Raw genomic sequence first — 13,544 nt, forward strand, 5'->3', positions numbered from 1 at the left:
GGAAACCTTCACAAATTTGTTCAGTGCCTTGAGGTTGAGAATGGGCCGGGAGGACCCATTCGGTTTCGGGACTAGAAACAGCGGAGAATAGTACCCCCGGCCCCTCTGAGCAAGAGGCACCTGTACTACGATTCCTGTATCCAGGAGGGTCTGTACCACCGAATGCAGAGTGTTTGCCTTTGCCTGGTCCGACGGGATGTCTGTCTGGCAAAATCGATGAGGGGCTCGGTTTTTGAAGGCAATGGCGTAACCTCGAGTGACGACTTCCCGTACCCAGGCATCTGAAGTGGCCTTCAACCATTCCTGGGTATACCCTAGAAGCCGGCCCCCCACCCTGGGATCCCCCAGGGGGAGGCCTGCCCCATCATGTGGCAGGCTTATCGGTCTTGGCTGCTGGCTGACGGGCAGCCCAGGCTCTTTTGGGCTTTGGCCTACCAGGTTTGGAAGTGCGGGCCTGCTTATGGTACGCCTGACATTTTGCTTTACCTGAAGGACGAAAGGACGTACCTTTGGCCTTCTACACAGAAGGAGCTGTATTAGGCAGACAGGCAGTTTTGGCAGTAGCGAATTGTTTCTACCAAGGTAGGAAGGTTCCGGGCGCTATATGGATATTGCTTTTCTAATGCTGCTGCTACAGAATGGGGTAGTCAAACCCAAAAACACAAGCAAATAAATAAATAGAATAGCAGCGCTAAATGGATTTAAAATATTAATAATAATAATAAGAAGGATTGAGTGAAAAAGATAAATCACAATTTAATTTTACATACATCTAAAAACACGTAAAAAACCATGGTATGGCCACTTTTATGATAAACCATTAAAAGACTGCTGTCTTACTGGTGTAGTCCGTTCCTATTATTGAGTGGACTGGAAAAACTTTGTAACTAGAACACTGGAAAAAAGGAAAATGGTGTAGTCCCACATAAATTGTTACCACGTTGGGCCGCTGGAGGTGTAGTCCCATAAGATGTCCTTTTGTTGGACTCAAACCCAAGCAAGGGTTGAGAGGGGTCCTCACTGCAATGCGGTTCCTCCTGTTATGTAAAGGATGAGTGGTATTCCAGATAGATTCTTTCTTTCTGAGTTGAGAGTTCCAGTCCTGGTTCGGACACACCGGGGCAGCTGAAATGGTGAAGGGTAGTGGCCTGGCAAGCCTCCTGACGCGTTTCACTGCAAGGCACTGCAGCTTTATCAAAGGTGGTTTGTGTGTGTGAACTGCCTGGGTATTTATACCCTCCATGATTGTTTAACAGGTCAACAGCTGTTCACTCAATCCCTCTAATCAATGTAAAACAACATAAAAATAATTATCCTAATAGTTCCACAGATTACTATTTGTTCCTAAGACAGACTCAGTACTAGAAAGTGATATTATATGTTTAATAATCATTTAATAAGATGTTCTATTTCTTCAGAATCTTACACCGTTCTAAATGCTTCCGGGTTATACCGAACATGTGACTCAGTGATCTTAAAGTACATAGTTAATGTCTATTCAAAAGACTGGGGAGACAGGGATTTACAAGAATATTTTCTATTTATCTTGTGAAGGACTTAATGTACATTCGATAAGAAAATCATATCTCGGTGATATCCGTGTTAACATCTCTGGACAGCCGTTACGTCACTTCCTGGAAGGAGAACTCATTCGTATCTCCTTTTGGGCTTTGGCCTACCAGGTTTGGAAGTGCGGGCCTGCTTATGGTACGCCTGACATTTTGCTTTACCTGAAGGACGAAAGGACGTACCTTTGGCCTTCTACACAGAAGGAGCTGTATTAGGCAGACAGGCAGTTTTGGCAGTAGCCAAGTCAGCCACTATCTTATTTAAGTCCTCCCCAAACAGAATATCCCCCTTGAAAGGGAGTACCTCCAGGGTTTTTCTAGAGTCCAGATTCACAGTCCAGGATCTCAGCCACAATATCCTGCGAGCCAGGACTGACGTAGTAGAGGCCTTGGCTGCTAGAATACCGGCATCAGAAGCCGCCTCTTTAATATAGCGAGAAGCTGTGACAATATATGACAAGCATTGTCTAGCATGGTCAGAGGAGATTTCAGCCTCTAACTCCAAGGCCCATGCTTCAATAGCCTCTGCCGCCCATGTAGCTGCAATAGTGGGCCTTTGTGCAGCACCCGTGAGGGTGTAAATCGCTTTTAGACAACCCTCGACACGTTTATCCGTAGGCTCTTTTAGAGACGTGACGGTAGTGACAGGTAGAGCTGAGGAAACCACCATCCTAGCCACATGCGAGTCTACTGGAGGAGGCGTTTCCCAATTCTTAGACAGCTCTGGCGCGAGGGGATAGCGAGCCAGCATCTTCTTTTGAGGCACAAACTTCGTACCCGGGCTTTGCCAGGGTTCCTGACGTATATCCACTAGGTGGTCAGAGTGAGGTTAAACTTGTTTAATCACCTTCTGACGCTTGAACCTATCTGGTTTCTTAGGAGGAACGGATGGCTCGGGATCATCCGTAATCTGCAGAATTAACTTAATAGCCTCCAAAAGATCAGGAACATCCAAATGTGAACTACCCTCCCCATCAGCCGTATCTGAGTCAGAACCTGTGGGGTCAGTGTATGTGCTGTCTTCATCAGACGAGGTGTCAGTGACAGCAGTGGATTGTGAGGAGACGAGCGCTCGCTTAGAGGACCTCTTGGACCTAGGCGAGCGTTGGTCAGACTTTTTAGTAGTCAGGGACTGGTTCAACTTCTTTAATTGAGCAGATAAATCGTCCGCCCACGGCGGGTTAGCTGCAGGGACCACATACGGTTGTACCGGAATTGGGGGTCCCATAGGGGGTGTTAGTTTATGAACTAGCGTATGCAGAAGCGTGGAAAAAGCGGCCCACGGTGGGTCAGTATGTGCCTCCGTTGCCACAGTCCCACTGAGGGGCAAGGAGCCCCCAGAACCAGAGCCCACAGCTGCTTTATTCTCCCCATATATGCCTGTGGCTTCAGCAACACCAGCAGTGTGTTCCGCCCCAGAACCGTTACCCTCAGAAGCAGACATGATATAACTTGCAGTATGAGGTAACACAGTACAATTATTAGCAGCGCTATATCCCTAAACCCAAACCCCTGCGCAGTGTAGTCAGCACTAGCAGAAATAAAGGAGAGATATGGTGACTAAATCACAGAGAAAAATACGTAATACAGTATATCTTTGTGAAAATCCTATATTAAATAACACCTGACGCACCAAGCCCCCTCAGGTTATAGAATATAGGGATAGCAAGTTGAGTGAAAGACACAAAATGGACACCACTGAGCTATCAATGCACACACAAATAGTCACAGTTTGTACAATGCAGAGGTTATTACAGACAATAATACTGCACTGGACTAGCTTACACAGCTATATAGTCAATAGATATAACACTACACAGTAAGAAACTGGATGTATATCACAGGGTAATTGTACTATAAACCCCTGACTAAATGCACTCTTTCTTACTAACACTGACAGGGAGTGAGGAAAGACAGAGATGCAGCTCCAGGGCGGGAACACTTGCTGGAAATGGCGCTCTGGGGCTGCTGATTCAGGTCTAAGCCTTATCCCCCTTGCTGGCAAAACCACCGGGTACTGTGGGCAATATTAAAATCGGTTTTAAGAGAAAACCTGACCTGCGCCCATGCCCTGGTGATCTAGTGGGATCGCCTGTATCCACAGTATCCACCGCCAGCGCGGCCCGCCTCCCACTGACCGCGCCGGATCGCGATAAAGACCGTGTCCCGCGAGCGGGACCCACTTACCACCTCCCAAAGCGCGGCCACGCGATCCTGGAGAGCCCCAGCCGTGTGTGCCTAATGTGAAGTAAACCGGAGCCTCCGCTGTAGGTACCTGGCAACCAGGGCTCGGGAGTGTACAGTGCCGCTGGGGAGAGCTGGAGCTGCAGCAGTGAATGTCAGAAGACATTTACCCCTGCTGCTGCCCTTAAAGTCTTCACTTTTTACCTCATAAAAAGCTTTTCTTAGGGCTGCCTGGAGCAGCTCCTCTGTTAAGTGCCTGCTTACTGCAGCACCAACTGACAAACTGAGCTCCTGTGCTGGGAGGCGGGGTTATAGAGGAGGCGGCGCTGTGCATTCTGGGAACAGTGAAAGCTTTGAGCCTGTTGGTGCCTCGGATCAAGATCCTACTCTACACCCCATTGTCCAGACTTGTGGAGCCCAGTGTACCCTGCAGCAGAAAGTCATGATTTGAATCACGGGACTGGGTGAGAGAGAGAGAGAGAGAGAGAGATAAAGATGGAGGGGGGAGAAAGGGAGAGAGAAATAAGAACTGAAGAGGGGGGGGGGGGGGGACTGATAGGTACCGAGGCACAGGAGAAGGATGGGGTGCAGCCACTGAGTCCTGCTGCTGCCCCATCAACTCAATCTTGGGATCCAGGGATTAAGCAGTTTTCAATCCCGATACCTGGTATAAAAAAATGGCCCAGGATTGGACTCCCCAGCTGAGGGCAAAGCAAAATGCGGGGACCAACAAACAGGGCCCACGACAATGCAAAGCACAAGGACCAACTGGCCTGAAGGCAAAGTGATACAAGGCGCAGGAACAGATTTGGGCTGATGGCAACAGGAGTCAAGGCACAGGAGCCAATCAAGATGTGATTCAAGTACCTGAACAGGACAGGGGAAATGTGAGCTTGGGCTCAGTGCAAGTGTGATGCGAGATATTAGACATGGTGAAAAGGCATGTAATACAAACAAAGAACTTACATAGACATTGGTCCATTCCCTGTTCTTGCCACCTCTGTACCCTGTTGGTCCATCTCGGACAGCAACTTCAAGATATTCAATGCAGCCTTAACAGAAAGAGAACAAAATGTTAAATATACTAAATAAGGACAGGAGAATGTCAAATACGTTTGCTAACCAGGATGTAATTGTTGCTAATTAATAGAATCAGGCATTGGTTTCAGCAAGGAGAAGCTCACCATGGTGTCCTGATTAAAAGTTAATCTATAAACATCAAATAGTGTTTTTAATAAAATGTTTTATCTTGGTTACATTAATTTGAAAGTTAAGTTCTCCCTCACCATTTCTTGGCTAGGCATAAAACTAAAATTCACAGTCCACTCCCAAATACAAAAGCCATGACCCTCACATCGACTGTTGGCAATTAGTGAAACAGGTATATTTTCATCCACAGATTACAGACCAACCAGATATGACCAACAAGGCACCAATAAAGGCAAGCTTTCCAATCTACAAAATACTATTACAATTGTGGAAATAAACCTTTAGTATGCTAAAGAAAGGCTTTCTACACTGCCGCTACTTGCACAACCTAGGAAAGCTCATCATGTAAAGCCGTGGAACAAAAATTTCTAGACCTCAAAAACACAAATTCTCCCCGATATGAGAGGTGGAGCTTCTATCTTACCATGTCGTGACAGGATTCCACATCTTTTCCAACGCCGTGACTGATCAGTGGTGGCTGGAAGGAGCAATTGATGAGAGAAACAAACTCGTTTTTATTGTTCTTCGGGAAATCTTTGTACTCAACCTGGGAGAAAAAATAATAAAAAATTAATAATAAAGTTTAATGCAGAACACTATCGTGAAACTATGAAAAATGGGAGAGCGCTAAATATCTGTAGTAGATTAATTATAATTTTTTTATTTTTTTTTAAATATATCACTTATAACAAAACATTTGATACTGACCAGCACCATTCACATATATAAAATATACATATATTCCATATTCTAAAATTATTTTATATATATATATATATATATATATATATATATATATATATATGTGTGTGTAACAAAATAAGCAACCACAAGGCAATTATACTGCAGGACTGATCTACAACAAAGATTCCTTTACATAAACAAGTTCATGCATATCCATGCAGTGTTAGTAGACAGCATCTAAATGCTCATAACGGGTTAATTTACCATAGATGACAATATGGACATTAGAATAGCCTCTGTTAATTACACGGAATTGGTGGTGTTCCTCCCAGCTGGAGCTCCTCCCGGCAGCCTTATCTGGAGTCCATATATCCATTTTGTAGCAATCCGTGCCCTCTCTTTTAGCTTTGAGGTCTGCAACACGCTGGCCAGCGGATGTAAATCAGAAGCTGTATCCCGTGTGTTTGGGAGACGTACAGACGCGTTTCCCCGCCTTCAATACCTCGGTGGCTTCATCAGTGGCTATTCTAATGTCCATATTGTCATCTATGGTAAATGAACCCGTTATGAGCATTTGGATGCTGTCTACTAACACTGCATGGATATGCATGAACTTGTTGCACTAACCCAGTGAGAGTTGTTGGCAGAGCTTTTAACGTTGCTACAGAGCTAAAAACTGCTAAAAAGTCTAAATCACTAACTCAATTGCTAACAGCTTTTAGGTGCTTGTTATTAAACATTCCAGGTGGTACATAGTATCACAGATAAGTCCTGCAGTGCATTCCAGGTGCTACATAGTATCACGGAAGTTTATGTAAAGGAATCTTTGTTGTAGATCAGTCCTGCAGTATAATTGCCTTGTGGTTGCTTATTTTGTTTTATATATAATAATTTTTAGAATATGGAATATATGTATATTTTATATATGTAAATGGTGCTGGCCAGTATCAAATGTTTTATTATACGTGAAATATTTAAAAAAATAAATAAAAAAATATAATTAAATAATCTACTACAGATATTTAGCGCTCTCCCATGGTTTTTCATTTTTTGCTCTTAATATAATAAGATTTTACTTACCGATAAATCTATTTCTCGTAGTCCGTAGTGGATGCTGGGACTCCGTAAGGACCATGGGGAATAGCGGCTCCGCAGGAGACAGGGCACAAAATAAAAGCTTGAGATATCAGGTGGTGTGCACTGGCTCCTCCCCCTATGACCCTCCTCCAAGCCAGTTAGGATACTGTGCCCGGACGAGCGTACATAATAAGGAAGGATATTGAATCCCGGGTAAGACTCATACCAGCCACACCAATCACACCGTACAACTCGTGATCTGAACCCAGTTAACAGTATGATAATTTTAAAGGAGCCTCTGAAAAGATGGCTCAACAATAATAACCCGAATTTTTTGTAACAATAACTATATACAAGTATTGCAGACAATCCGCACTAGGGATGGGCGCCCAGCATCCACTACGGATTACGAGAAATAGATTTATCGGTTAGTAAAATCTTATTTTCTCTAACGTCCTAAGTGGATGCTGGGACTCCGTAAGGACCATGGGGATTATACCAAAGCTCCCAAACGGGCGGGAGAGTGCGGATGACTCTGCAGCACCGAATGAGAGAACTCCAGGTCCTCCTCAGCCAGGGTATCAAATTTGTAGAATTTAGCAAACGTGTTTGCCCCTGACCAAGTAGCTGCTCGGCAAAGTTGTAAAGCCGAGACCCCTCGGGCAGCCGCCCAAGATGAGCCCACTTTCCTTGTGGAATGGGCTTTTACTGATTTTGGCTGTGGCAATCCTGCCACGGAATGTGCAAGCTGAATTGTACTACAAATCCAACGAGCAATCGTCTGCTTTGAAGCAGGAGCACCCAGCTTGTTGGGTGCATACAGGATAAACAGCGAGTCAGTTTTCCTGACTCCAGCCGTCCTGGAAAATAAGAATTTACTTACCGATAATTCTATTTCTCGGAGTCCGTAGTGGATGCTGGGGTTCCTGAAAGGACCATGGGGAATAGCGGCTCCGCAGGAGACAGGGCACAAAAAAGTAAAGCTTTACTAGGTCAGGTGGTGTGCACTGGCTCCTCCCCCTATGACCCTCCTCCAGACTCCAGTTAGGTACTGTGCCCGGACGAGCATACACAATAAGGGAGGCATTTTGAATCCCGGGTAAGACTCATACCAGCCACACCAATCATACCGTACAACTTGTGATCTAAACCCAGTTAACAGTATGACAACAGAAAGGGCCTCTTAAAGATGGCTCCTTAACAATAACCCGAATTAGTTAACAATAACTATGTACAAGTATTGCAGATAATCCGCACTTGGGATGGGCGCCCAGCATCCACTACGGACTCCGAGAAATAGAATTATCGGTAAGTAAATTCTTATTTTCTCTATCGTCCTAAGTGGATGCTGGGGTTCCTGAAAGGACCATGGGGATTATACCAAAGCTCCCAAACGGGCGGGAGAGTGCGGATGACTCTGCAGCACCGAATGAGAGAACTCCAGGTCCTCCTTTGCCAGGGTATCAAATTTGTAAAATTTTACAAACGTGTTCTCCCCCGACCACGTAGCTGCTCGGCAGAGTTGTAATGCCGAGACCCCTCGGGCAGCCGCCCAAGATGAGCCCACCTTCCTTGTGGAGTGGGCTTTTACAGTTTTAGGCTGTGGCAGGCCTGCCACAGAATGTGCAAGTTGAATTGTGTTACAAATCCAACGAGCAATCGACTGCTTAGAAGCAGGTGCGCCCAACTTGTTGGGTGCATACAATATAAACAGCGAGTCAGATTTTCTGACTCCAGCCGTCCTTGCAATGTATATTTTTAAGGCTCTGACAACGTCCAACAACTTGGAGTCCTCCAAGTCGCTAGTGGCCGCAGGCACCACAATAGGTTGGTTCAGATGAAATGCTGATACCACTTTAGGGAGAAAATGCGGACGAGTCCGCAGTTCTGCCCTATCCGAATGGAAGATTAGATAAGGACTTTTATAAGATAAAGCCGCCAATTCAGATACTCTCCTGGCAGAGGCCAGGGCTAGTAACATAGTCACTTTCAATGTGAGATATTTCAAATCCACCTTTTTCAATGGTTCAAACCAATGGGATTTGAGGAAATCTAAAACTACATTTAGATCCCACGGTGCCACCGGAGGCACCACAGGAGGCTGTATATGCAGTACTCCCTTGACAAAAGTCTGGACCTCAGGGACAGAGGCCAATTCTTTTTGGAAGAATATTGACAGGGCCGAAATTTGAACCTTAATGGATCCCAATTTGAGACCCATAGATAATCCTGATTGCAGGAAATGTAGGAAACGACCCAGTTGGAATTCCTCCGTCGGAACCCTCCGATCCTCGCACCACGCTACATATTTTCGCCAAATGCGGTGATAATGTTTCACGGTGACTTCCTTCCGTGCCTTAATCAAGGTAGGAATGACTTCTTCTGGAATGCCTTTCCCTTTTAGGATCTGGCGTTCAACCGCCATGCCGTCAAACGCAGCCGCGGTAAGTCTTGAAAAAGACAGGGACCCTGCTGTAGCAGGTCCCTTCTCAGAGGTAGAGGCCACGGTTCGTCCGTGAGCATCTCTTGAAGTTCCGGATACCAAGTCCTTCTCGGCCAATCCGGAACCACTAGTATTGTTCTTACTCTTCTTTGCCGTATGATCTTCAATACCTTTGGTATGAGCGGCAGAGGAGGAAACACATACACTGACTGGTACACCCAAGGAGTTACCAGTGCGTCCACAGCTATTGCCTGTGGATCTCTTGACCTGGCGCAATATTTGTCCAGTTTCTTGTTGAGGCGAGACGCCATCATGTCTACAATTGGTCTTTCCCAACGGTCTATTAACATGTTGAAGACTTCTGGATGTAGACCCCACTCTCCCGGATGAAGATCGTGTCTGCTGAGGAAGTCTGCTTCCCAGTTGTCCACGCCCGGGATGAACACTGCTGACAGTGCTATCACGTGATTCTCCGCCCAGCGAAGAATCTTGGCAGCTTCTGCCATTGCACTCCTGCTTCTTGTGCCGCCCTGCCTGTTTACATGGGCGACCGCCGTGATGTTGTCCGACTGAATCAACACCGGCTTTCCTTGCAGGAGAAGTTCCGCCTGGCTTAGAGCATTGTAGATTGCTCTTAGTTCCAGAATGTTTATGTGAAGAGACTTTTCCAGACTCGTCCATACTCCCTGGAAGTTTCTTCCTTGTGTGACTGCTCCCCAGCCTCTCAGGCTGGCGTCCGTGGTCACCAGGATCCAATCCTGAATGCCGAATCTGCGGCCTTCTAATAGGTGAGCCTTCTGCAACCACCACAGAAGTGACACCCTTGTCTTTGGTGACAGGGTTATTCGCAGGTGCATCTGCAGATGCGACCCTGACCATTTGTCCAACAGATCCCTTTGGAATATTCTTGCATGGAATCTGCCGAATGGAATTGCTTCGTAAGAAGCCACCATTTTTCCCAGGACTCTTGTGCATTGATGTACTGACACTTTTCCTGGTTTTAGGAGGTTCCTGACCAGATCGGATAACTCCTTGGCTTTTTCCTCTGGAAGGAAAACCTTTTTCTGAACCGTGTCCAGAATCATTCCTAGGAACAGCAGACGAGTTGTCGGGATTAAATGGGATTTTGGAATATTCAGAATCCACCCGTGTTGTCTTAGCACCTCTTGAGATAGTGCTAAAGCTGTCTCCAGCTGTTCTCTGGACCTTGCCCTTATTAGGAGATCGTCCAAGTATGGGATAACTAATACGCCTTTTCTTCGAAGAAGAATCATCATCTCGGCCATTACCTTGGTAAAGACCCGAGGCGCCGTGGACAATCCGAACGGCAGCGTCTGAAACTGATAGTGACAGTTTTGAACAATGAACCTGAGGTACCCCTGGTGTGCGGGGTAAATCGGAACGTGTAGATACGCATCCTTGATGTCCAAGGATACCATAAAGTCCCCTTCTTCCAGGTTCGCTATCACTGCTCTGAGTGACTCCATCTTGAACTTGAACTTTTTTATGTAGAGGTTCAAGGACTTCAGATTTAGAATAGGCCTTACCGAGCCATCCGGCTTCGGTACCACAAATAGAGTGGAATAATACCCCTTTCCTTGTTGTAATAGGGGTACTTTGACTATCACCTGCTGAGCGTACAGCTTGTGAATGGCTTCCAACACCCTCTCCCTTTCGGAAGAGACGGTTGGTAAGGCAGACTTCAGGAAACGATGAGGAGGATCCGTCTCTAATTCCAACCTGTACCCCTGAGATATTATCTGCAGGATCCAGGGGTCTACCTGCGAGTGAGCCCACTGCGCGCTGTAATTTTTGAGACGGCCCCCCACTGTCCCCGAGTCCGCTTGAGAGGCCCCAGCGTCATGCTGAGGTTTTTGCAGGAGCCGGGGAGGGCTTCTGTTCCTGGGAAGGAGCTGCCTGTTGGTGTCTCTTCCCTCTTCCTCTGCCTCGTGGCAGGTACGACAAGCCCTTTGCTCTCTTATTTTTGTAGGAGCGAAAAGGCTGCGGTTGAAAGGTCGGTGCCTTTCTCTGTTGGGGAGTGACTTGAGGTAAAAAAGTGGATTTCCCGGCAGTAGCCGTGGCCACCAAGTCTGATAGACCAACTCCAAATAACTCCTCCCCTTTATACGGCAAAACCTCCATGTGACGTTTTGAATCCGCATCGCCTGTCCACTGTCGTGTCCATAAGGCTCTTCTGGCTGAAATGGACATAGCACTCACCCGAGATGCCAGTGTGCAAATATCCCTCTGTGCATCACGCATATAGATAAATGCATCCTTTATTTGTTCTAACGACAGTAAAACATTGTCCCTATCTAGGGTATCAATATTTTCAATCAGGGATTCTGACCAAACTACTCCAGCACTGCACATCCAGGCAGTTGCTATAGCTGGTCGTAGTATAACACCTGCATGTGTGTATATATTCTTTTGAATAACTTCCATCTTTCTATCTGATGGATCCTTAAGTGCGGCCGTCTCAGGAGAGGGTAACGCCACTTGTTTGGATAAGCGTGTGAGCGCCTTGTCCACCTTAGGGGGTGTTTCCCAGCGCGCCCTAACCTCTGGCGGGAAAGGGTATAATGCCAATAACTTTTTTGAAATTATCAACTTTTTATCAGGAGCAACCCACGCTTCATCACACACGTCATTTAATTCTTCTGATTCAGGAAAAACTGTTTGTAGTTTTTTCACACCATACATAATACCCTGTTTTACGGTATCTGTAGTATCAGCTAAATGTAACGTCTCCTTCATTGCCAAAATCATATAACGTGTGGCCCTACTGGAAAATACGTTTGAATTTCTACCGTCGTCACTGGAATCAGTGCCCGTGTCTGGGTCTGTGTCGACCGACTGAGGCAAAGGGCGTTTTACAGCCCCTGACGGTGTTTGAGGCGCCTGGACAGGCATTAATTGATTGTCCGGCCGCCTCATGTCCTCAACTGACTGTTTAAGGGAAGATAAACCATCACGTAATTCCACAAATAAAGGCATCCATTCTGGTGTCGACCCCCTGGGGGGTGACATCTGCATATTTGGCAATTGCTCCGCCTCCACACCAATATCGTCCTCATACATGTCGACACCACGTACCGACACACACCGCAAACTCACAGGGAATGCTCTAATGAAGACAGGACCCACTAGCCCTTTTGGGGAGACAGAGGGAGAGTCTGCCAGCACACACCACAAAGCGCTATATATACAAGGGATATCCTTATATTAAGTGCTCCCTTATAGCTGCTTTAATATATATATATATATAGCCATTAATGTGCCCCCCCTCTCTGTTTTACCCTGTTTCTGTAGTGCAGTGCAGGGGAGAGACCTGGGAGCCGTTCTGACCAGCGGAGCTGTGACAGAAAATGGCGCCGTGTGCTGAGGAGATAGGCCCCGCCCCTTTTTCGGCGGGTTCTTCTCCCGCTATTTTTCCAGTCAGGCAGGGGTTAAATATCTCCATATAGCCCCTATGGGCTATATGTGAGGTATTTTTAGCCTTGTATAAGGTTTATATTTGCCTCTCAGAGCGCCCCCCCCCAGCGCTCTGCACCCTCAGTGACTGCCCAGTGAAGTGTGCTGAGAGGAAAATGGCGCACAGCTGCAGTGCTGTGCGCTACCTTATGAAGACTGAGGAGTCTTCAGCCGCCGGTTTCCGGACCTCTTCACTCTTCAGCATCTGCAAGGGGGTCGGCGGCGCGGCTCCGGGACCGGACTCCACGGCTGGGCCTGTGTTCGATCCCTCTGGAGCTAATGGTGTCCAGTAGCCAAGCAGCAAATCCACTCTGCATGCAGGTGAGTTTACTACTTTCCCCCTAAGTCCCACGTTGCAGTGATCCTGTTGCCAGCAGGACTCACTGTAAAGAAAAAAACCTAAACTAAACTTTCTCTAAGCAGCTCTTTAGGAGAGCCACCTAGATTGCACCCTTCTCGTTCGGGCACAAAATCTAACTGGAGTCTGGAGGAGGGTCATAGGGGGAGGAGCCAGTGCACACCACCTGACCTAGTAAAGCTTTACTTTTTTGTGCCCTGTCTCCTGCGGAGCCGCTATTCCCCATGGTCCTTTCAGGAACCCCAGCATCCACTTAGGACGATAGAGAAACATATTTTCAAGGCCCTGACAACGTCCAGCAACTTAGAGTCCTCTAAGTCCCTAGTAGCCGCAGGTACCACAATAGGTTGGTTCATGTGAAATGCAGAAACCACCTTAGGTAGAAATTGAGGACGAGTCCTCAATTCCGCCCTGTCAGAATGAAAATTTAGGTAAGGGCTTTTACATGATAAAGCCGCCAATTCTGACACACGCCTAGCTGAAGCCAAGGCCAACAGCATCGACACCTTCCACGTGAGATATTTTAAATCTACCGTAGACAATGGTT

General features: G+C 46.7%; 1 protein-coding gene across 2 annotated transcripts in view; it reads right to left on the reverse strand.

Annotated features, from left to right (window-relative positions):
• The window catches only part of STAU1 (staufen double-stranded RNA binding protein 1), a 140,128-nt gene that overhangs the window by 21,565 nt on the left and 105,019 nt on the right, over positions 1 to 13,544 (reverse strand). For both annotated transcript variants that reach the window (XM_063958889.1, XM_063958890.1), the window contains 2 exons: positions 5,386 to 5,508; positions 4,719 to 4,804 (listed from right to left, as the gene is read on the reverse strand). In XM_063958889.1, the coding sequence (XP_063814959.1) occupies positions 4,719 to 4,804; positions 5,386 to 5,508 (209 nt within the window). The remainder of the gene's footprint in view (positions 1 to 4,718; positions 4,805 to 5,385; positions 5,509 to 13,544) is intronic.

The sequence above is a fragment of the Pseudophryne corroboree genome, chromosome 3 (genome assembly GCF_028390025.1).
Source record: "Pseudophryne corroboree isolate aPseCor3 chromosome 3, aPseCor3.hap2, whole genome shotgun sequence".
Taxonomy (NCBI): domain Eukaryota; kingdom Metazoa; phylum Chordata; class Amphibia; order Anura; family Myobatrachidae; genus Pseudophryne; species Pseudophryne corroboree.